This window comes from Onychomys torridus, chromosome 22 (assembly GCF_903995425.1).
Source record: "Onychomys torridus chromosome 22, mOncTor1.1, whole genome shotgun sequence".
In the NCBI taxonomy this organism is placed as follows: Eukaryota; Metazoa; Chordata; class Mammalia; order Rodentia; family Cricetidae; genus Onychomys; species Onychomys torridus.
Window position 1 is genome coordinate 39,981,375 of NC_050464.1, and position 24,331 is coordinate 40,005,705.

Sequence of the window (24,331 nt, forward strand, 5' to 3'; positions counted from 1 at the left end):
GCATTTAATTATGACTTGTGGTGGTTTGAATAGGTATGGCTCCCATAGACTCACGTGCTTGTGTCTTAGTTAGGGTTTCCATCACTGCGAAGAGACACCATGACCATGGCAACTCTTATAAAGGAAAGCATCTCATTGGGGCTGGCTTACAGTTTCAGAGGTTTAGTCTATTATTGTCATGGAGGGATATGATAGCGTGTCTCTTCACAGCAATAGAAATCCTAACTAAGACATGACGTATATCAAAAATGATAAATGAATTATACCTTGGTTTGTCTTTAAATGGTTATTTTAAAAAAGTAATTCTGGGCCAGGAAGGAGCTCAGTGGGTAAAGATCCTTGCTGACAATCCAGACAATAGGAATTCCATGTCCCAAACCCACAGGTAGAAGAGAATTAAACCCCCACGAGTGTCCTGCAACCTCCACACTGACACTGTGCAGATTGACACACACAAAATAAATGTAAACTTGTTCACTCGCCGACAGTGGCTGGCGGACTAGATTTCGTTCCGTTTGAACCAGCGCTCTGGGGCTCACCTACTGAGAAGTTCCCCCTTCTCCATTTCCTGTCACCGTCACAGTCACAGCTCCGTGTATGGGGGGCTCGCTTTCTGAGCTCACTGCGCTTTCTGCAGGGAGCGCGTCATTGTGCCCTGATTATGCTTCTTTCGTAATGAGCCCCTGTATCTTACGTCTCCTCCTTCAGAAATGTACTGGCTGCCCTAAATTCTGGGTTGTTTTGTATAATTTGTTTCTTGTTTCTACATCCTGTGAAAGTCCCCTCGGGGTCCTAATGGGCTCAGACCGACTTTATAATGAAATTTGGCAGATCTTTGAATGTTCTTAATGTTCAATCTCTCTGTTCATAACTACGGGACATATTCCCACTCGTCTCCTCCCTCTCTCTCTGTGTGATTTATAATTTTCCCCATAAATGTCTTGTGAGTGTTTTGGAAGATTTTAATTTCAAAGTATTTCAGGTTTTTTATTTCAGTGTAACTAGACTCTTCCCTTTTAATCACTTTTAAAATTGGTGGTGTGTGGAAATGATTCCAAAACACTAATCCTGTACCTGGGTGGCGGGGGGGGGGGGGGGGGGGGGGGGGAGGGAGTCATTTGCTTTTGTTTTAAGGAAGAGATTGATAGCAGGATTTCTGTGTGTCTATGTCTGGGGCTGTGTGGGAGTATGCATATGGTATGCATGCATGTGGATAGGGCTGTGTGCTCAGAATACGTGAGGCATTTATGTGCCTATATAGGGCTGTGTGCAGGGGATGTGTGCATGCATGGGACTATGTGGGAGTATGTGTGTGCATGCCTCAGACTGTGTAGGGGGTATGTATGCATGCATGAGTCTGTGAGGGGAATATGTGCATACATGGGGGCTTTATGAAGAATATGTGTGTGCATGCATGGACCTATGTAGGGTATGTATGCAATGAATGGGCTCTGTGTGGGGTATGTGTGCATGCATGGGACTATGTGAAGAGCATGTGTGTGCATGAATAGGGTGTGTAGGTGGTGTGTATGTGCATGCTCATATACTCATGCATCCTTTAGAGAGAGGTGAATACTAAGGGTAAGTTTTGGTATCTTCTGAAATGGATTCTCCACATACAGAATTGGCCCTGGGTCCTGGGAGAGGGTGTTGGCTGAAGTCTTGGCTGCTCCAGAATGGTTCCTGCAGTCCTGGATAGCAGTGAGAGGAATCTCTCATACAGCTGATGTCCTTGAGGGGCAATGACCCCCTCTTCCTCCCTCTGTAGATCAGGGTCACTGACGCTGCACTTTTAATGTTGTCTTTAAAATACACCGCTGTATTGACTCCTCTTCCCGTTGCTGTAACCAAATGTCTGACAGAACCCGCTGAAGGGAGGCAGGGTTTGCTCCACCCCACTGTTTGAGGGTACAGTCCATTATGGTGGGGGTGGCATGGTGGCAAGAAGCTCCTGGATGAGGCTGCAGGACCATGAAGCTGCTTGTCTACATCTGGATGAATCAGGAAGTAAGGAGGGGGCAGGAAATGGGTTCTGACCGTGAACCTCACGACACATACCCCAATGGCCACTTCCTCCAGCTGTGCCCCACCTCCTGAAGGACCCACACGGCCCCCAAAGAGCACTGCCAGCTGCAACCAAGAACTCAAAGACATGCTCCTGTGGGGGACATTTCACAGCAAAGCATAACTTCTCCCTGGGCCCCTGTAGGCTCATGGCCATCTCCGTGAAGCCACTGTGCCCAGTCTCACTTCAGAAGTCTTCTTGTTCCCACGCTGTGTTTAGAAATCCAAAGTCTCAGCCTGGCTTGGGTGGCCCACACCTTTAACCAAAGCACTTGGGATGCAGAGGCAGGGGGATCTCTGTGAGTTCAGGGCCAGCCTGATGTACACAGGGAATTCCAAGACCCTGTCACAAAACAAAACAAAACAAAACAAAACAAAACAAAACAAAATCCAAAACTCCAAAGTCTCTTCCTGAACTAAAGACAAGCTCTTAACTCTAAGCCCATGTAACATTAAAAATATATTTCTTCTAACATACATGTGTGGAGTAAGTATTCCCATTCCAAAAGGGGGTAGGGGTGATCAAGGCCTAGAGAGGAAAGATCAAACATCCAACCAGCAGAGCAGACACTGGATCCCACAGCTACAGATCCAGGATCACAGCTCTTGGTGGCATCATATGGGCTCCAACCGATTCGGGCATCCACACCCTCAGCTCTGTTGCCTGTGGTACCTGTGACCGATCACGGTCTTGGGTTTGATCTACTGGGTGTCTGTAGCTTTGTCTGACCCCCTCTGAATACGGGATCTCCCAATGCATCTTAGGCTTCACCTTCTCAGAAGTTCCCCGCAGGGGACTGCGGTCTTGCTACGCATGACCAGGGTTCAGCAGCTTTCTGGAACCTAGGAACGAGCCTCCATGCGTCTTCACTCTTGTAAAACCAGCACCACGAGGATGGTCACACATTCTGTTCCATCTGCGAGGTGGCCTGCTACCCATACTCCTCCTCCACCTTCCCCACCCCATCCCCACCCTCCCTCATCCCACCCCGACCCTGTGGACCACAGCTGCCCTCTGTGGCTGAAAATGAGAAAGAACCCTCCTTGGATTCCTGGGTGTAGGGGTTGGGGTGGTGGTCTTTGCACAGCCACGCCCCTCATATTGCAACACCCTGGGCTTCTAGTAAGCAGGGCCCTTCCCTCTGTCCCAGCTCTGAGTCTGGTTTTTTGTTTTTTGTTTTTCATTAATCACAATTACAAGGCCCTGACTTTTCAACATCCCCTGAGCAACTTTTTTTTTTTAATTTAAAAATTTTGTTTATTCATTTGATATATCAACCAAAAATCCCCCCTCATCTCTCCTCCTGCTCCCTCCCAGCCTCCCCCCACCCTCCAAACCACCCTCCTCTAAAAGGTAAAGCCTCCCATGGGGAGTCAGCAAAGCCTGGTACATTTCATTGTGGCAGGACCAAGCCCCTCTCCCTTGCATCAGGGGTGAGCCAGGCGTCCGACCATTAACCCCAGCTTTACTCACGTTCCTGCTCATTCCTGGATGAACTGCTCATCTCTCGAATGCTCATCTTTCTGCTCTCTATCACTCAGCTGAAGAAGCTGGAGAACAGCCACACCCTGGCCTGGATGCCACGCTACCCTGAGGGGGCCTCTACTCCTCACCCCACTTTATTTCAGCCTCACTCAAGTTTTAGGGACACAGGAAGAAGACAGCCACACTGTTTGCCAGAGTGTAATGCTAATGGTTACTGGCCTGGCCCCAAGGCAGCCCTTGTCCCAGTGGACCTGCTGGGTGTGGCCACTGTCTTCGTGTTTTGGGGCGTTCTGGCCTTGTGAACATCTCCCGGAATGGCCCATTAAGTTCTGCTAATAACGTTTTAGAGCTTCTCTAGTCCCTAAGTCCGAACTCTTTGAAATTCCTCTGCAAACATCAGACCTAGGAGCTGCATGGTCAGATGGTCACAGCCACGATGTCTCCAGTAGCAGTGCTCGGCCTGAGTTACCCTACTGGGTCTCTGTGACTAAATGCACAGAAAGAGAGGGGAAGAGTTTATGTTGATTTATAGTTTGAGGGTTGTGCTGGCCAGTTTTATGTCAACTTGACACAAACTAGGAGGAAACTCCCGTCTAGAAAATGCCTACATAAGGTTCAGCTGTAGCACATTTTCTTAATGAGTGATTGATGGGGGCGGGCCCAGCCTGCTGTGGATGGTGCCATCCCTGGACTGGAGGTCCTGGGTTCTATAAGAAAGCTGACTGAGCAAGCCATGAGGAACAAGCCAGTGAGCAGCACCTCTCTATGGCCTCTGCATCAGCTCCTGCCTCCAGGTCCCTGCCCTGACTGGCTTACAGGTTCAGAGGTTTAGCCCATTATTGTCATGGAGGGAAACATGGCATGCATGCAGACATGGTGCTGGAGAAGGAGCTGAGAGTTCTACATCTGGATCCTCAGGCAGGAGAGAGAGAGAGACAGAGAGAGAGAGAGAGAGAGAGAGAGAGAGAGAGAGAGAGAGAGAGAGAGAGAGACAGAGAGAGAGAGAGACAGAGAGAGAGAGACAGAGAGAGACAGAGAGATGCAGAGAGACAGAGACTAGGCCTGGCCCAAGCTCCTGAAACCTCAAAGCCCACTCCCAGTGACACACTTCCTCCAGAAAGGCCACACCTCATAGTGCCACCCTCTAATCATTCAAACACAAGTCCATGGGGTCCATTCTTACTCCAACTACCACAACTACGGTGTGGAAGCATAAGCCAGATCAGTCCTTTACTTCCCAGCTTGCTTTCGATCATGGTGTTTCATCACAGCAATAGTAGCCCTGACTCGGACAAGGGTTCAGTCTACCGTGGCCAGGAAGACATGGCATCAAGAGAGGCTTGGAGCCGTGCTTGTTAGAGTCTGAGGCTTCTTGCTCACATCTGGGTCAAAAACAAACAAACAAAAACAAAAACCAACCAAACAAAAAACCCGAGATCAGGCAGTATGTGATGCTCCTAGCAACCCACTTCCTCCAGCCAGGTCCCATCTCCAGAATGTCCCCAGCTTCCTCAAACGGTGCCACTGGTGCGGGAACACTGCAGCATCTGCAGGGCACTGTGCGCCCATGCCCTAACAGCCACTCTTTTCTTGCAGTATCCGGAATGTGATGCAGAAGTATCTTGCAGAGAGAAACGAAATAACCTTTGACAAGATTTTCAATCAGAAAATCGGTGAGTTCTGCTTCTTCATCTGGTACTGTCCTGGCAGCCTTGAGGTCTGGTGACGTCACAGTGACCTCTGCATAGACCCTTGGTGCTGTGTACCGTGTAGAGCTGAAGAGGGGACCGAGGGAGCCGGGTGGTTGGTTAGCAGTTCACTTCACCTCTGCATATCCCCCCCCCCCCCCCCCCGCCGAAACGCGTCGTGGGAATGAGTTATTTGGAAACAGACAGTTTAAGTTTTAAGGTCCTTGGTGGACAAACCAGGACTACAACCAGGAGGGGAGAGTAAGGACAGCTCAGCTCCTCCCCGGCAGGTAAAGAACTGCAGGGACACTTCCCAGAGCTTCCTCTCTCAAACAGAGCGAGGGAGACGACGTTTCTCAGGAGGTTCCTCCTGTTCACACTGGGCGGACACTTCTGTGCCTCAGGAAGACCCCTCAGTCCTCACTCCTAGCCACTCCCGTTCTGGAGAATGCAGCCAGAAGCATCCGGCTTGCCTTTTGTGTCTGAGCGTTAGACTGTCTCCTAGAGGGAGGCTCGCCCTGCATGGAGCCTGTGATCTCTCTGTCTGGCCTCTTTCACTGACAATGAGGCTCGCTGTTGCCTATGTTAGCACTTCATTCCCTTTGGTGGCATGCATGGACTTTATCACACTTTGTTTATCCATATAGGAGTTGATAGAGCGTTGGATTATCTCTACTTTTTGTCCTTTCTGAACAAAGTTGCTGTGACCTGTGAATATTTACAAATCTCTCTCTGTCTTTGTCTTTGTCTCTGTCTGTCTGTCTGTCTCTATATATCTGTGTGTGTGTGTGACAGCCATTCACATGAACACCCAAGAGTAGAGTTGCTACGTTGTGTGGTCCATTCACCTTAAACTTTTAAAGAAAGCACCGGACTCCCTTCTAAAGCGGCTGCCCTGCTGCACAGACCTGAGGGGGCTCCAGTTCCCAGAGTCCTCAGCGCCTGCCCCGGCTGTTCTCCGCCTGCCACAGCTGTCTTGTTGTGGGTTCTATTTCTCACTTCCCTCACAGTTAACGGTATCGAGGACATTTGTATAAGTCAGCTGTTTCTAGATGGTCTTTGGAGAAATGTCTATTTAAATATCTTCCCCTTTAGAATCGGGTGACCTTTGTCATTGCCGAAGACATGTTTGGGAATGTGCTCTCGTAGTCGATGCCTTGTTTCCCATTTCACTGGTGGCATTTGAATCCAAGGGGTTTTAATACTAACGAGGTCCACTTTGTACGTGTTCTCTTTGATCATAGCTCAGAGTCATAGCTAAGCTGTGTTTGCCCAATGGGTTCGTAATAACTTTCTTTAAAAGTTTCAGTTTTTTTCTCCTCCTACGTTTAGTATTGGCTTCCTGGGGTAAGTCTTTTAATCTGTGGTATGCGGATCTAAATTAGTGAGGTTGGTTTACTTGTATAAGTTATTTTACATTTATTTATTTGTGTGTGGGGTGTGCATGTGCGTGCCGAGACTCACATGAGAGGTCAAAGGACAACTTTTGTTCAGGAGTCGGTTCTCCCCTTCTACCGTGTGGGTTCTGGGCATTGAACTTGGGCTGTCAGGCTGGGCTGCAGTCCCGTTTTATCAGCTGAGCCCTCTCAGCTGCCCCTCCCCCTCTTTCATGCATGGCGTTTTATTTCCCCACTGGAGTGTCTTTGATAATCTCTGCTGAACATTGACTGTGGAACTGGCTTAGTGTGGCTTCTGACTCAGTTTACCCCTGCCTTGGCGTTCATACCCCTGGCTTTAGAGTAAAGGTTGGAGCCAGGGAAATAAAAGTCTCCGCGATTTTCTGTTTGTTTGTTTTGGGGTTGTCTGGGGGCTATTCTGGACCCTTTACATCTCCGTGGGAGGTTTTTAAATAATCCCTTTCCAGTTGCCTCTGGGTCTGGGATAGAGAGCCTGGAATCTGCAGGAGCCGCCATTTTGGCCCTGTGAGTGGACAGCCGCTGCTGAGGCTGCTGGGGCAGCGCCGTGGTCTTTGCCAGTCTGGCGCTTCTCAGTGCATCGATTCCTCAGCGAGGAAACCTCTTCCACAGTGGGGAGCTGGACCCACTCCTCCCTTTTGACGGCTCCCTGCTGGGACTCGGAAATACAATGTGTTCTACAGCTAACTCCTGGGGGCCCAACTAGGTTAGTAGTTCTAGTCAGGTGGGCGCATGTCTGTGTGTGCACCCACCTGTGTGTGTGTGTGTCTTTGTGTCTCTCTGTGTATGTGTGTACCTGTGTGTGTGTGCCTCTGTATGTATGTGTGTGTGTGTGTGTATGTGTGTGTGTGTGTGTGTGCATGCATCTGTGGCTCATGTGTGTGTTTTTTGTATGTGTCTATGTGTGTGTGTCTGTGTAGTGTGTGTGTCTGTGTAGTGTGTGTGTGTGCACCGATGTGTGTATTTGTGTACCTGTGTGTGCCTGTGTGTGTTCATGCTCCTATGTGTGTGTGAGTGTATGTCTGTGGTTTATGTGTGGTTTTTGTGTGTGTGGCACTTTTGTGGTATGCGTGTGCATGTGTGTGTGCATGTAAAGGTGTATATGTGACTTCCTTAGGCTAGTCTATAACCTGCCTGAATAATGGGTTTTACTTCTTTCTTCCTAATCCTGTCTTTTTATTCTTCATCTTAGTTCTTAATTATTTTTTAGTGTTTTTCTCAATTGTTTTTACCATGATTTAAAGTAACATTTATCTAGAAAGAATTCACAAATTGTATTTGATTCTTGCGGCCCAGGTATAAGAATCAGGCTTCCCATAAGCTTTGATAACAAGAGGATCTGTTTCCTGATTGGGGTTGGGGGGGACGAACATGGGCAAAACAGAGGCCACCATCCCATCCCAGCCTTTGAAAGAGAGAACATTTCACAGTGCTTGTCCTAGAGACAGAGACGAACTTGGTTCACCCTGGGTCTTACTCTGCTGGAGCACTAAAGGCTGTAGCTCACACCAGTAAGACATTCTCGGGACTGGCGATGTGGTTTGGTGGGTAGGATGGGTGTCTCTAATGCATGAAGCCCGGGGTTCAATCCTCAGCACTGCACAAACTGGCTGAGGCGATGCACCCCTGTAATCCCAGCACTTGGCGCAGAAGTTCAAGGATATCCTTGACTATGTAATGAGTTTGAGGCTAGCTTGGGCTACACGAGACCCTGCATTTTTTTTTTTTTTTTTTTTCCGAGACAGGATTTCTCTGTAGTTTTGGTGCCTGTCCTGGATCTCGCTCTGTAGACCAGGCTGGCCTCGAACTCACAGAGATCATCTGGCTCTGCCTCCTGAGTGCTGGGATTAAAGGCATGTAACACCACTGCCTGACCCTGCATTTTTTTTTTTTTTTTAAAAGTAGACTTCCTCTTTCCATGAGCAACACTGTTCAGGCTCCGACTGTAGCCTTGTCCTCAGCTCTGGCTGTCTACTTGTGGTTCACTCCCTAGGGAGCCATGCTGTTTATGTTGCCCCTGCTGCCACTGAGCTAACCTCGGCTATCATCTCCTCTCTCCATATACAGCCCAACTAGGAAACAACACATCCGTCTGTAGGGGCCGAGGCAGAGGCTCATTTGGAAGAGTGCTGGCCTCCAATGCACGAAGTCCTGCATGAACCTCCACATGCACACCCAGCCATCAGAACACATAGAGCACCCAAACACGCACTCAGTACAGGTAATACATGTACACGTACAGGAAAGTGTGTACATATGTATGCAGCACAACAACACGCTACCATGCAGAGACTGTGCACCACACTCACCAGTGACTGTACATATAATGTGTATACATGTATGCAGCTTAGTGCACACACAACACACACACACACACAGGTGTATGTGCACACGTGCACTCACACCTCTGGTTCCTTGCTCTGCTTTCTATGGGTAAAGACGAGTCCACTGTTGTCTACTCAGGACCCCACATTCTGGCAGGTGATTGACACATCTGTCCTCGCCACCCTGCCTATCACTGTCCTCTGCTACTACTGTAGCCTACACCGTTATCCCCTCCCCAAGATATCTCAGCACCTTCCTCACTGGTGGTCCTGTTTTGACTTTTAGTCCCAACTGTCCAGACACACCACACCACACCAGGCTCACGCCCGGGCTCACCAGGGCAGAGGTCTGCTGGACTTGGTGATGACTCAGGCCAGCCAAACAGCCTCCCTGGGTTTGCGCTCCTTGATTTCCCTGTTCACCTCTGTTCCCTCCTCCCCTCCTTTCTCCCGCCTCCTGAGAAACGTCCCTGCTGCCATCCTCAGGAGCACCCAGCTCCCAACCTCGTTTCTGTGTTTAAAAAACAGCTGTTGTCCCCAACAGCGGCTTCTTCACCTGTGGACTCAGGAAGCTGCAGATTGAGAACAAGCCTAAGCGAGTCACACCTCTGCCGCACCATACGCTTTCCCTGGTCCACAGTCTCTTGCCGCGACCGTGGAACTGCCGTTTTCACAGCGTTTCATGTCAGGGGTGATGAGGGGTGGGAAGATGGCGCAGTGATGGGATGACAGGAGGGTGGGGGATGGGATGGTGGGGGATGGGGTGGTGGTGGGGATGGGAGGATGGGATGGTGGGGGATTAGATGGTAGGGGATGAGGTGGTGAGGGGTGGGGTGGTGAGGGATGGGGTGGTGGTGGGGATGGGGGGATGGGATGGTGGGGGGTAGGAGGATGGGAGGATTAGAGAAGTGTGGACAGAAAGATCCTCGCTGTATAAAAATAAATTCAAGAGACAGTGACCACAAAGCAGTCTCCGGCACGCCTTTCTGCAGAAAGTGCCATCAGCACACAGGGAAAAGGCACAAAGGGCTGGGATGCTGATTTGGCACAAGGTGGTGGTTTTAAAGTATTCCCCGCCCCCAACCGGTCTCAAGAAAATCTTGTTCTCTCTCCCCCTATGCTGGGACTTGACTGCCACTGAAATTCCCGTCCTATTGGCCTAGGATGCAAAGCCTGATCTAATGAATAACTTTGGGCTTGAGACTGCCCTTTTTGCCCCTCTGGGCTCAGTCATGCAGCCAACTGCCTGCGATGCTCCAGCGTTCGAGGTCTTGAGATAAGGGGTGGGAGGGACTCAGTACTCTTGCTTACCAGTCACTCTAAAGAACTCTAAGACCATCTCACGCTGAAAAGGGACACCACAATCCATTTCTTCCTTTTCTAATTGAGACGTGGTTTCTCTGTACCACAGCCCTGGCTGTCCTGGAACTCACTCTGTAGACCAGGCTATCCTCAGACTTCCAGGGATCTGCCTGTCTCTGCCACCTGCATTCAGGGATTAAAGGTGTGCACCACCACAGACCTCCCGGCTCACAGTCTATTTCTTATAGGGGGAAGATGGGAACTGTGTGGGTACAAGGGTCCAGGTTCCACACAGGTAGGACATCTTATATGAGGGCCTTGAACACCTCAGGATTCAGATACCTGGAGTTTTTTCAAATCTAAGGGACAGTGCCAGTCACTTTATTGAATTGACTGCAACCCTTATGTGGAGAATGTACTTATGTGGAGATTGTGGGTTTTGGGGTGTGTGTGTGTGTGTGTGTGTGTGTGTGTGTGTGTGTGTGTGTGTGTTGGTTTGTTCTTTGAGACAACCGGTAAAGGATTTGAATTCCCAGTGTGGAATTTCAGCTTTGCTCAGGCTGAGTGTTCAGGAGGTGTCTTGGCTCAAATATCCTCAGCTCTGGACTTGCAAGCTGAATTTTCAAGTCTTCTAAAACAATTGCCCACTTTATTAAAATGATTCCCCACAGACCTTTTGGCAGTTGGAAGCTTCCAGCAAACATGATGCCGTCCAGCTGATAAATATCGAATGTGGGTTTCTTGCAAATGGGTCCCTGGGCCACCGGATGGAGCGGCTTTAACAGCACATTTGCCACCCTGCGGTATAGTGGATCATCCCTGCCACCCTCCACGACCCTGCAGGGACTTGCCCTTCCTGAGCTGAAGTCACAGGGTTATCTCAGTGGAAAGTCCCTGGTCAGGGCCTTCCAGACTCTCTCTGTGGTCCGTGTACACCTCTGTACTTCCCTTCCGCTAGAATTCACCACGGCTTCCCATTGGCCTTAGCCAGGGGGCACAGAGGAAAAGAAGGGTGAACCCCTGTCCTCACATGAGTCTGACCTGGTTGGTGAGAGGGAGACAGAAGCAGAAAAGCTACTTACCCAAGGAGGGGGCGCGACTCCCTGAACATGCCTAGCTATTAGTTCCAAAGGCTGTGTGCCGTGTGGCCAAGGAGACAGGAGAGGTCTGCTCACCACTCCAGGAAGTGGGGAAGAGCCGAGAGAGACCACATGCATTGCTCACGCTGGGTCAGGGCTCATACAACAGTCACCTCAGTCATGGTGCCCCATGGGTGTGAGGGGCACTCATATAGATCTTCATGGCTGGCGTGAAGACTTCCAACCCTGAGTGGTGACATGTGCCCACAGTCCCTGCACTCAGGTGGTGGAATCAGACATGAGTTTGAAGTCAGCCTGGCCCTTGGTTCCTTTCTTGGTAACAGTGATAAAATACTCTAATGAAAACACTCAGGGGAGTGTGGTAGTTTGAATGGGATTGGCCTCCATAAGCTTGTTGGGAGTGGTACTATTAGGAGGTGTGGCTTTGTTGGAATGGGTGTGGCTTTGTTGGAGGAAGTGCATCATGGGGGTGGGGGAGGGACTTTGAGGTTTCCTGTGCTCAAGCTACACCTAGTTCAGTTCACTTCCTGCTGCCTGCCTGCAGATCAGTATGTAGAACTCTCAACTCCTCCAGCACCATGTCTAACCTGCATACCACCATGCTTCCCGCTATGATGACAATGGACTAAACCTCTGAAACTGTAAGCCAGCCCAATGAAATGTCTTCCTTTATAAGAATTGCCATGGTCATGGTGTCTTTCCACAGCAATAGAAACCGTAAGACAGGGAGAGAGGGTTGACTCTGGTTCACAGTTCAAGGCATAGTCCATCATGGTGGGGAAGTCAACACAGGGGGCTCCTGAAGCTGATCACATGACGTCCTCCAGCAGGAAGCAGAGAGTGATGAATGCAGGCTGCCTCTCCACTCCTACAGCCCAGGACCCTAGCATAGGGAATGGCGTCACCTGCAGTGGGCAGGTCTCTGTTAACTCAGTCAAGATAACCTCTCACAGGAGTGCCTGGAGAATTGCCTCCTTGGTGATTCCAGGTCCTGAAAATGATGCCTTGGGAAAGTTAAGAACCTAATGTAGGGAGATCAGAGGACACGGAGGGTTCCCTGGGCCTCAGAGGGGGTCACTGAGAGGTTACTGCTTCATGTAAGACTTGCTTGAAGTCTTGAAGGCACAGCAAGGGCCAGCTAGATGAAGTTGGAGGGTAGATTGCTGAAGAATGTCCTGTGGAGAACCGGCAAGTGGGAGAAAAGTGTGCTGAGGTCTTAGTGTGTGGAGGCCAGATGTGTGGTGAATATGATATGTAAATACAGTGTGCAGATATGGTGGGTGGAGCCTATCTGCTGGCCCCTGGGCTGGCCTGGGTAGGTAGGATGTAGAGACTGCCCTTTGTGGGGCAAAACAGGTGTGGGGAAATGTGTGTTTTCTAATGTCTGCAGCAGCATCTCTGGATGTTGGGAAGCACTGGGATGGTGCTGGGGAAGGGCTGGTGGGAAAAGGCACTGGATGTTGGAGGAGCTACAGCCTCCTAGGGTGCGGGATGCTTGTGTGGTGTAAGGATGCTGTGGTGAGCCCTTAGCGCCTACCCCTCCACAGGCCAGTCTGCTCTTGTCTTCAAGGCAGCTGTTGGCTTTCTGGGTTTCTCTAGTCAGTGCATGACAGTGCAGAGGACTCCTTGTGTCTTATGTGTAGTGTGTGGCACACATGTGAAGTACAAGAGTCTCTTTCGTTTTCAGGAAACTTGTTTGAAATTTGGTACTCCTGGGAATATGGTCCCACGGGACTCAGTCAGCACGGAACACAGGGTGGGTGTACCTTGCCCAGTGGCTGCTCTTGGCTACCTCATTTTGGACATGCTGGGCCCATGTGGTCTGTGACACCCTCCTGCCTGACATCCACAGAGCCAGTGTGGGTGGATGTTTCTACATAGCTCTTTGTGTAATATTTGTCTGGTGGTTTATTAGGCGATCTCGATTTCTTCGTAAATCATTTGAAATCTGTTTAATTGTCAGGGTTTGTGCTAGAGAAGAATGTCACGGTTAGTTTTCTTGTCAACTTGACACAAGCCAGAGTCATTTGGAGTGAGGGGCCATCAATTGAGAAAACTCTTCCATCAGATTCTCTGTAGGCAAGCCAGTGGGACATTTTCTTGATTAGTGATACATGGGGGAAGGACCCAGACCATGGTGGGCAGTGCCATCCCTGGGCTGGTGGTCCTGGGTTCTATGAGAAAGCAGACTGAGCAAGCCATGGGGAGCAAGCCATTAAGCAGCACCCCTCCATGGCCTCTGCATCAGCTCCTGCCTCCAGGTTCCTGCCCTGCTTGAGTTCCTGTCCTGACTTCCTTCAGTGATGGACTGTGCTGTGGGACCATAGGCTGAATTAACCCCCCATCCCCCATCCCCCATCCCTCCCACCCCCTGCTTTGCTTTTTTTCCCAGTCGTTGTGTTTCCCACAGCAACAGGAATCCTAAGACAAGGAGCCTGGGACTGAGACCCGTGAAGAAAGACCTGGGAGGAGCCCCTCCCCCTTCTATGGCTGGAGACTTCCATTGTACGTTCTATCAGTGCATGACAAAATCACTTTAAACAGCCAGAAGGAGTCCAGCTCTTGGAAGGGTTGGGCACAGTTTTCCTGCCCCAGTATTCTAGAACTTTCCTTCTGTCCCACTTCCTTTGTTTCGTTTTCCCGTCTTGAACATCCCGTGGATTTTCCTTTGGCCTCATACACACCCCTTTGCCCTCTTGTTCGCAGAACTCAAGACAGTTTGTAAATAAACAATCCCATAACTCCTTCGAGAGTGTGTTGGGTTTCTTCGGGCAGCATGGCCACTCTTGCGTTCAGTGGCAGTGCACTCAACGTGGCTTCTTTCTGTGAAGGTGTAAGTCCACGTGCAAAAGCTCCCATTACCATGCACAATTATGGCGGTGCACACCTTTAATCCCAGCACTCGGGAGGCAGAGGCAGGCAGATCTCTGAGTCTGAGGCCAGCCTGGTCTATAGAGTGAGTTCCAGGACAGCCAAAGCTACATAGAGAAACCCTGTCTCAAAAAAAAAAAAAAAAAAAATTGAACAAAATAAAATAATAACAAGAACAAAAGGTTTAACGGGGGGGGGGGGGGGGGAGGGAGATGGTTCAGTAGGTAAAGGTGCTTGCCACCAAACCTGACAACCCAGTTTCTTTCCACAGGATCCACTTGCGTGAAGGAGGGAACTGACCCCTGCAAAGGGGCTGACTCCTCTGACCTCCACATGCTTGCCAGTAAACACACACACACACACACACACACACACACACACACACACACACACACACTATTACACATGGAAATAAATGGATAAATACATAAATGTGACTAAAAATTTTAAACTTAAAAGATGTGGAAGTGCATCAGGGAGGCAGTGAGCTGTGTGTTCATTTTGTTATATTTATTGGCTCCTGTTGGGACAGAGATGACTCGAGAAGAGCACTGAGGACTGGCAACATGGGCTAGCCAGATCAGCCTGGAGCAGCCAGTCCTTTGAAGTTGCTTCTCCACTTACTGTTCAAGGTTCCTTTATCATCCTGTATGTGAGACACATGAGTGTCTGACCCTTCATTCCAGTGGCTGAGGATGCTGGACATGGCTCCATGCACCGGTATTATGTGCCTAGAGTGGAGTTTCCGGAGTTCTTCCCAGGGTCTCCAGAGTCAGGATTCTTTTGCAGCTTCTAACACAGAAACTGTAATGCATACCAATGTGCGCTTTGCTGAGTTTTTCTTCTGCAGATGGGTAGGGCTATTAGTGACCTTTGCTGACCTCGAAGTTGCAAAGCCCTTCTCCTTGATTCCCTGTATGGTGTTTATCATCTGGTGTCGCATTCTTCTTAGGGTCCATTCGGCTGTAACGTCCCTAGCGGTGCCTGCTGCTCAGGCCGAGCAGTCAAGGTTGCTGCACAGAGGTTCAGGAGTCCCTCGAAGGTCTTCTCTGCGCATTGAGCTGTGTCTTGTTTTAAAAGCCCCTGGCTATGTCCGTGCCTGCCTGTCTTCTGTTCGGCCCACTGCTCTGTGTGCGTGCACAGCGTGTAGAAGGCGGGAGTTGAATACATTCCCAGAGAGTCCCGGTCTCTTCCTTTTCTGTCTGCCTTCTTTCACATAAATGCTAGAGTTTGTTGATTGGCTTTTTACGAAGTTTCCTGCTGAACCTTGCCCTGGGATTACGCTAAGACAAAGGAGGACCCAATTCCTCCTGTCCACAAACATGGTGTTTCTCTCTGCTTCTTTGTCTTTTCTCAGCTGTATTCATTATCTTAGGAGTCATACCCATATCTGGCTAGACCTGCTCCCAGATGTCGTACCGTTTGGTGTTAGGATGAACTGCCCTGCTGTGCACGGTGTCCTGCGTTGCTGTACACCAAAGCTTGAAGAAAATCTGTTGACTTAGTTGATCTCATCGCATGACCTTGAAGTCTTTGTTTATTGCATTGTAGCTCAGTTTCTAGACGGACATTGCTCTTCTCAAGACAGTATTTTAGGTTGTGCATTTTTCATGTTGAATCTGGAGCTTCTTGGCCTTAACCTTGGTAACTTTGTAAGAAGATGCAATGCAGGTGATTGCATTACCAGGGCTTTTTTTTTTTTTTTTTTTTTTAATCTCACGCAACACGATTATGGCGGGTGTTCACTGTCTGCCCTTTGGATAATTTTATTTTTATTCTTGGGCCATTGAGTTTCTGGCGTCTCCAGTCTGGGTGCTCCAAGCTTGCTTGCGGTGGCCCCCACAGCCGACCTCTGTTTCACCGTCCCCTGGTCTTTACACCATGATATATACTTCAGCTGATGTGTGACCACTCATTCCATGATGTGATTGTTCGATCCACTTTGTTGTATTTAGAAAAAAATAGAATCTTAGAGCTGAAGACCCTCTGGAGACTGAGGCAAGACCCTTTTCTTTTTAAAACTGCACTATTTATTTGTGTGTATGTGTGTGTGTGTGTGTGTGTGTGTGTGTGTGTGTGTGTGTGTGTGAAGGTGCACCTGTAGAGGTCAGAGGACAAGTCACTTCTCTCCTATCACATGGGTCCTGGGGATCAAACTCAGGTTGTCAGCTTGGTGGCAAGCCGCTTTCCTCACTGAGCCATCTCACTGGGCCAAAATATGTTTTTTTAAAGTTGAAATATATACAAGTGCTAGAGGAACACGGCACAAGCTTTGTGAGCTTGTTCATCTGAGTGAACAGGCCCACGACACACGTGCCGTGTCTCCGATTAATCCGCGTGATCCATTCATGATACTGGCATAAAGAAATGTGTTTGGAGCCGCTTGACGAGGTGGAAGAACAGAGCACGGGGGTGCCTACTGGCTCAGTGGTTTCTGAAAGGTGCTGGGGGGAAATGTGGGAGGTGGAAAGAGCCCCCTGAAGGCATTACAGAGAACTCCCAGAGCGTGGGGTCGTGGCTGACTAGGTGACTCTGCCCTCGCCTCTCAACATCAGGTTCATTGCAGTGGATCTTAGAAAATGCACTCCAGGTAAATTATATTAGCATTTCCATCCTTCCGTGTTTGCTCAAGGATAGAATGTACTCGAGGCTTGTTTTTTTCTTTAGTGCCAAACTCAACAATCTCAAGTGGTTAGGAAATTGCTAATTATAAAGGGGATGCATCTTTGAAAGCCACACTGACAGCATTTGTTTCTATTATTGGCCACATAAAAATTTTAATTTTTGAAGGCAAGGGTTTGGCTATCTCTCCAGAATAATAAAATATCTCCTCCAGGAAATTATATAACCATAAATTATTTTTTATTTTACCCCCGCCTCTGTTTGGCTATTGTTTGTTTTGTTTTTTAAGACACGATCTCACCCTCTAGGTCACTATACAGCCCGGGCTGGTCTAGAATTTTAGCAGTCCTCCTGCCTCAGCCTTCTGGGTGTTGGATTGTACATGGGTAGCACTTGGCTATATATTGTCTTTTTTTTTTTTTTTAAAGATTTATTTATTATGTATACAACATGTATGTCTGCAGGCCAGAAGAGGGCGCCAGATCTCATTACAGATGGTTGTGAGCCACCATGTGGGTGCTGGGAATTGAACTCAGTAACTCTGGAAGAGCAGTTGGTGCTCTTAACCTCTGAGCTATCTCTCCAGCCCATAACTGAACTTCCTCTTTTTTTTTTTTTTTTTTTTGCAAGGGCCTTGTGCTTGCTTGGCAAGTGCTCTACCACTGAGCTAAATCCCCAACCCCTATATTGTCTTTTTAAAAACATAATTTTTCTGTCATTTTAAATGTCCTCAGTCCCCAAAGCAGGTTAAGGAGCCTGATGCTAGAAGCCCTGTGCTTTGTCTTCCCCTCACTTTTTTCTTGTTTTTTCTCTCTCTGTCTCTGTCTCTCTGTCTCTCTGTCTCTGTCTCTCTCTGTCTCTCTCTCTCTCTCTCTCTCTCTGTGTGTGTGTGTGTGTGTGTGTGTGTCCTTTGGTGAACTGAATATGCCATGCTCGTCAACCATAAATGAGTCAGTGTGTCTTAAGAACAGGGCTCCCCTCTGAGCTGGCCATGGTACAGTGCCAGGGAACTCACCAATGGGATGCTCCATGGCCCACACCCACCAGGAACCTGACCACTGAAGTGCTCACATGCTCACAGTCCACCCCCACGCCGAGCAGCGGTACCCTCGGCACCCTCCTTTGCTTGTCTCTGTGACCATCCTCTCTCTGGATGGACCCTTCAGCCTTCCCTGGGGTTCCTGGCACTCCCATCTTAGAGGTGCCCAGGATGACTGCTCTCTGAATAAGCCAAGACTTTGGTTCTCAGTTCACAGCTCCGTGTACATACATGCACGCGTGCGCGCGCGCGCGCGCGCGCGCGCGCACACACACACACACACATGCGCGCGCGCGTGCGCCTGCCTTTGGTGGCTCTTCTGTCATGTCCAAGCAGCTTGTACAACCAAAAACACAGTAACTGTTTTTCCATGAGGGTACAAAGACCTGGGGTAACGGCTACTATCCCCCCCACGTCCTTCAAGTTACTTCCCATGAGATGTTAACAGTGCTCACATGCTATGGGGAAGTGGATCCATCTGGTGAGAGGATAGAAGTGTGAAGAAATACTAGATATTGGCTTAGCATCCACACAGACTCATACCTAAAATATGGAGGAAGTCTTCATACAGCTTATCATTTCTGAACCTGGCCACTTGGTTCTGGCTGATCATTACAGCTGCCTTCCATCCCCTGGGACCTCTGCTGCCCTAAGCTCCTGCACTGAGGTCTTTACCTGTGTGGGTCAACCCACACCTTCACTCCTGAAGGGTCTAGACTCTGAGCTGTCCATTCTGAGTTGGGCTGCAGTTCCCACTGGCTTTAATTCTGAGGCCATATTCGTTGGTGTTGAGTGGAGACCCTCCTTCCTTCATGGCACATAGGTCCTTTCTCATCCTCCTGGTGAGTTCCCATCCACGTACACTTGGTCTCCAGTCATTGGGCAGCGGGGTCCCTCCTGTGCCAATGGATTCAGAGGCGGGAGGAGGCTGCGGTACTAACAGCCCTCCCCAGCAATGGGGGAAGACCACACCAAGCACCGTCTTTGTAACCTGGCTATTATCCTAGAGGTTGGGAAGGGGAGTCTCAAGAGTGCATAATTTACGTTGAGAGAATGGTAGGCACATGGAGACCCTTCTGTGTGTCTTAACCCCAAGTGTTCAACCTTCATGCCCAGACATGTGCCCACTCTTTTATTGAGGCATTTCTATTTTAAAAATTGACCTACAAGAGTTTCATCTGGGAGTTGGAGGTGTGGCTCAGTGGTTAGGAGTGCTCTCTGCTCTTCTAGAGGCCGGGAGAGGCCGGGATGTTCAGATACCAGAACTCACCCCTGACAGTTCACATCTACCTCATAGCCAGCTCCAGGGGATCTAACACCCTCTCCTGGCTTGGCAGGCAGACACCTTTACTGGCTGAGCCAACTTCCTGGCCCCCAACCTTCTGGAGTTTTTGATTCTTCCATCTCTACCCTCAGCATGCTTGGCTTGTTCAGGCTTGACCGTGAGGCTTCTGCTAAGTGTCATGGTTGTGAAGGACAGGAGGCTTCAGACTCAGAAAACTAACTAGAGTGTTGGGTGTCTCCCTGGAAGCCTGTGGGGGAAGCTGTGGGAAGAGGTACCCTCTCCTGGGCCAGGGGGTGCTCAGTGCAGTTACATAAAATGAGCTTGTCATTTAAGCTTGAGGAGTCTGAGTTAGGATGTCCAGCACTCATGTGAAAAACCAGGTGTATCTGCGCTCACCTCGAACTCCAGCACTGGGGGTGCAGAGACAGGCAGATTCCAGAGCTCACCAGGAGACACCTGATACTGACATCTAGCCTGCACCTGTGCACACACTTACCTGCACGCTCACCTTTGAGCATTTGTGCACAAACAGGGACACACATCCCCATATGGACTCTAGTGTTGTGTCTCACCCAGGGCAGACCTCGTAGCAAAGGTGGCTCTTGGGGCAACTTTGGAGGGAATAAAGAGTCTTGGAAATGTTGGTGTGGGGGGGCAGGGAGTTGGGGTGTTCCAGGCATGAGGCACTGATTTCTTCAAGGTGGTCCTGGTGTCCTGAGCAAGGAATTCCTTGGGAATGGGTGGGTTGCTATGGCCCACGTGATTGCTAGGATGTGAGAGAGTGAGCGAGGACTGAGAAGGGGCTAGAAGGGCCATATAAGCTTCACTAGCTCCAGGCATCTGGCCCTGTTTCCAAAGTACCCCATGGTGGTATCTCTGTCCTCTTGGACTGTGCACTTGCTATAGTGACCTGTATGTGACCTCAGGTGGTGGTGACAATGTGCATTTAAACAACGGGAGGGATCATAAGCAGAGAAAAAATGCCAAGCCAGACATGGGTATGGTACAGTCATGGGGGGGGTCCATCCCTCCAAGGTGTCCTTGGCTTCTTGAATTCCCCCCTTTTTTTTCTGAAGTGTGTGTGTGTGTGTGTGTGGTGGGGAGATGCTGAGTTATAAACACATTATTTGGAAGAAGCCCCCGGGGTAGAATTTCCTCATTTCCCCCGCTGACGTTTTCCCTCTCTCCCTTCAGGCTTCCTGCTATTTAAAGACTTCTGTTTGAACGAGATTGACGAAGCCGTGCCTCAGGTGAAGTTCTATGAAGAGGTAAGACTCAGCCCTCTCATGTAATTTTCTTCCAGAGTGTGTTTCCAAGTGTTGGAAAAACCTCGAAGATTGTAAACACTTTATGTAATCCAGAAGTTCATCAAAGTACCTTCGTGGCGGCAGATGTGTTAGCAGCGCTGACCCTGCCCACGAGCCAGGGCTGATGTGCGGCTCAGGCTCTGGAGCAGCGGTTCTCCACCTGTGGGTTGTGACACTTTGGGAGGCGGTGGTCCAACGACCCTTTCACAGGGGTCACACACCAGATAGCCTGCCTATCAGATACTTACATTGCGGCTCTGAACAGTAGCACATTTACAGTGATGAAGCAGCAACAACAATAATTTTATGGTGGTGGGGGTGGTGAGGTCACCGTGACATGAGGTTGAGAACTGCCGCTCCAGAGGTTTTGGAGTGTAGTGAGAAAGAGTGCAGCTGACTACGGGCTTTTTTTGCCATCTATTGATGTTGGTTGTGAGAGCTGAGGCTGGGTCCTGCTGGGTTTGAAAGAGAGCCTGCCACCTGAGGTTTCCCCGGCCATCTTGGGGGACTAGAGCGGGGACTTTGTGGGGCTGGGGCTCCCAGGCAGACATCTGCATTCCCCAAGACACTGGGTGATGATTGAGATGGCAGGGGCCTAAAGAGTCAGTGCAGAAGTTTCTAGAAGGTCCATTGATCTCTAACTCAGCCTTATGGGGGTTAGAGAATGCAGACCTCCTGGAAGCCAAGTGAGTAGGCGAGGGACATCCTGGTGGGAGTGATCTGTCCAACTGCAAAGTTACAGCCACTCCTTTTGGGGTGAGCTGGGGAGCTGGGAATTCAGGCTCCCCAGTGGCCAGAGAGATACTTCAGGGGACAGAAAAAATGGAGAGGTTTCAGAATTTCAACTAAAGCCACGTGAGCTGGGAAGGACCCCATCCCTCAAGACGTATGCCAAACACCAAAGGCAAGGAGGGTGGAATGTCACCAGGCTAGGCTGAGCACTCCTTGTTCTCTAGAAAAGACCCGTCCCTGAGCTCCGTGGAAGGCCACAGTCAGGAAGGGATCAAACCCGAGGCAGACTGGGTGCCATAGACATGGCTCACTGTGCAGTGAGGTACCTAGTCCCCTCCATCTGCCCAGCAAGGCACAGGGAGAGCCTGTTCTTGCTGGATGCAGGAAAGCAAATGAGAAGACTTCCATTGTTGGGTAAACAGCATGGAAGGAGCCCGGAAGCAAGGCCACGGGACACAAAGACAGGGTGGATGAATGCATGGATCATCATAGTGGAGTAATGGACAAATACTTTAAATAACTGCGGCAGAAGACTGGGTGGGGTGGAAGTGGGGGGGGTTGTTGGCACAGGCCTGTGGTCCCACACTCAGAAGGCAGAGGAGGTAGGGTCTCAACTCCATCTTGCCACTTCCTGGACTCATACACAAAAGTCTTGTTAACTCTGCCTGCAGCCACGCCCTCCAGGTGCTGTGAGATGGGAGACAAATCACGTGGCCATCTGTGGCATGTGAGATGCCAAGCTCCCTGCACTCAAGGGGCTGACCTCATGGGGACTTAAGACTGAGGTCCAGTAGGCTGGGTGGTCATTCCTGCCCATTTCTCAGGACACCTGAGACTCTTAGAAGAGAGAACATAACAGCAGAGGGTTAGTTCCTAAGATTGTTTGGCCCCCAGTTATTCTCCCATATTCAGTGAACACCAGACTCTGGCACTGTGCAGTGACCAACGGACAGAGTCCTGGCTGTCTCTGAGCTTATGCTCTGGGAGAGAAAGCCAACAGCCAACTGACCAAATGTCCCCAGGTAGAAGAACTTCCCCGGGTGGCTCAGCCAGACTCAGTGTGGTGCTGTGGGATGTTGTGTGTATCAAATGAGCTGCTCTGATTGGTTAATAAATAAAACACTGATTGGCCAGTAGCCAGGCAGGAAGTATAGGTGAGACAAGCAGAGAAGAGAATTATGGGAAGTGGAAGGCTGAGGCAGAGAGACACTGCCAGCCGCCGCCATGACAAGCAAGATGTAAGGTAGTGGTAAGCCACGAGCCATGTGGCAAAGTATAGATTAATTGAAATGGGTTAATTTAAGATAGAAGAAGTAGATAACAAGAAGCCTGCCACGGCCATACAGTTTGTAAGCGATATAAGTGTTTATATATATCTGTGTTTACTTGGTTGGGTCTGAGCGGCTGTGGGACTGGCAGGGGAGAGAGATTTGTCCTGACCGTGGGCCAGGCAGGACCAGAAAAACTCCAGCTACAGTGTGGTGCATTGTGGTTGGCGGCCATTCGACATGGATGGGTTCAAGGTCATCTCAGCAAGGTGGCATTTAAACAAGATGGTGGATGAGAAGAAGACCGGCCTCGTGGAGGTGGGGTCACGAGAGCACAGGGGGCCGCAAGGCAGCTACCATGGCGGGAGGAGCTTGGCATGTGAGGAACTGGAGAAGGGCAGCGTGGAAGTGGGGGGATGGGCAGGGCAGGGCAGGCAAGTAAAACCACTGACGCCGCAGTGACAGACTCTAGTCTGGAAAAGCATACAGCAGGCGTGTTGGGTGTGCTGGTCTGGGGCCTCTGCCACGTCCTGGATGCTCTTTGTCCTGACTCAGTTTACCTCATGTCTTTCACCTGGCGTGAGACAGATGTTAAATCCCCCACTCTCCTGGTGGAAGGTCTTTCTGCTTTCTGCTGTCACTTTCCCTGTATGTTGTAGCTCTGTGGTCAGGCTCACACATAATGTCATCGTATGAGGTGTCCCATCTCTCATCCGAGCCCTCTTTTGCCCTAAACCGGCTTTTTCCCCTCTGTGCCGTGGCCACAGCCACACCGTCTCCTTGTGGTCCTGGGGAGGTCCCTTTCAAGCTTGCCTTTACAGCATTTCTCCGTATGCACAAGACTCCTGCTATGCACCCTCATCTACTCTCCAGGGAGTGATTTTTAGGTATCATATTCATTTTGCAGAGTTGGCTGAAATTCTTCAGCTGGTACATTTGCATCTCTAACCCAATCTGAAGCGATTGGGATGATCATGTCTTGGAGTATACACCCTCTTCCTCTTCCTGGACTCTGGTCATAGTTTCATGACCCGATGGATACTGTTGGCCTCAACAAGGTGCTCAGTTTTTCTTTCTCTACTGGAAATTGGATAGTGTCTTTGGTCTGTCTTCAAGCACCACCCCCACCCCACCCCACCCCCACCCCCCCACCCCCCCCACCCCCACCCCCCCGCTTAGCTTCTTCAGCCTGCTCTCCCATCCATCTGCTGAACATTGTTTTTTTTTTTTTTTTTTTTTTTTCAGCTTCCAGAATTGTACTTCTGGAAATTCTAGTTGATTGTTTTGAATAGTTACCATTCTGTCTTCATTTCTGTTGCTGTGATAAAATGCCCGGATGAGGAACTTAGGGGAGGAAGGGATTATTCTGCTTAAAATCCTGGGTCACCATCTGTCACTGAAGTCAAGGTAGGAGCTTGAAGCAGGTCACAGTACAGTTACAGTAAAAAGACCCTCAGGCTGTTCCTTGCTCTAGGCTAACTTTCTCCTCTCAGACAGTTCAGGACCCTCCTTCCCCTACCTAGGGAACAGTGCCACCCACGATGGACTGGGCCTTCTCAAGTCAATTAACAACCAAGACAAATGGCCCACAGATTTGCCAGAAGGCCACCTGCTGTAGAAAATCCCAGCATTCCTGTCTTCCTAGGTGATTCTAGGCCGTAGCAAGTGGATGTTAGACTAAGAAGCGCAGCTGTTCCCTTCTGCTGCCTCCCATCTTCCTTCGTCACACAGATGTTCTGTTATGTCTAACTGTGATTATGGATGTGTGGTCCTCGCCTTGAGAGTTCCAGCCCCGATCTTGTTGGATCTCGCCACTGATCTGCTTCTT

The 24,331-nt window shown here is 49.7% G+C and overlaps 1 protein-coding gene across 2 annotated transcripts in view; it reads left to right on the forward strand.

Moving 5' to 3' along the window:
* Grk3 (G protein-coupled receptor kinase 3) overlaps positions 1 to 24,331 on the forward strand; it is a 94,984-nt gene that overhangs the window by 17,570 nt on the left and 53,083 nt on the right. Inside the window, exons 2-3 of one of the 2 annotated variants that reach the window (XM_036171806.1) lie at positions 5,147 to 5,223; positions 20,391 to 20,464. In XM_036171806.1, coding sequence (XP_036027699.1) covers positions 5,147 to 5,223; positions 20,391 to 20,464 — 151 coding nt within the window. The remainder of the gene's footprint in view (positions 1 to 5,146; positions 5,224 to 20,390; positions 20,465 to 24,331) is intronic. The other variant, XM_036171807.1, reaches the window with a different exon arrangement.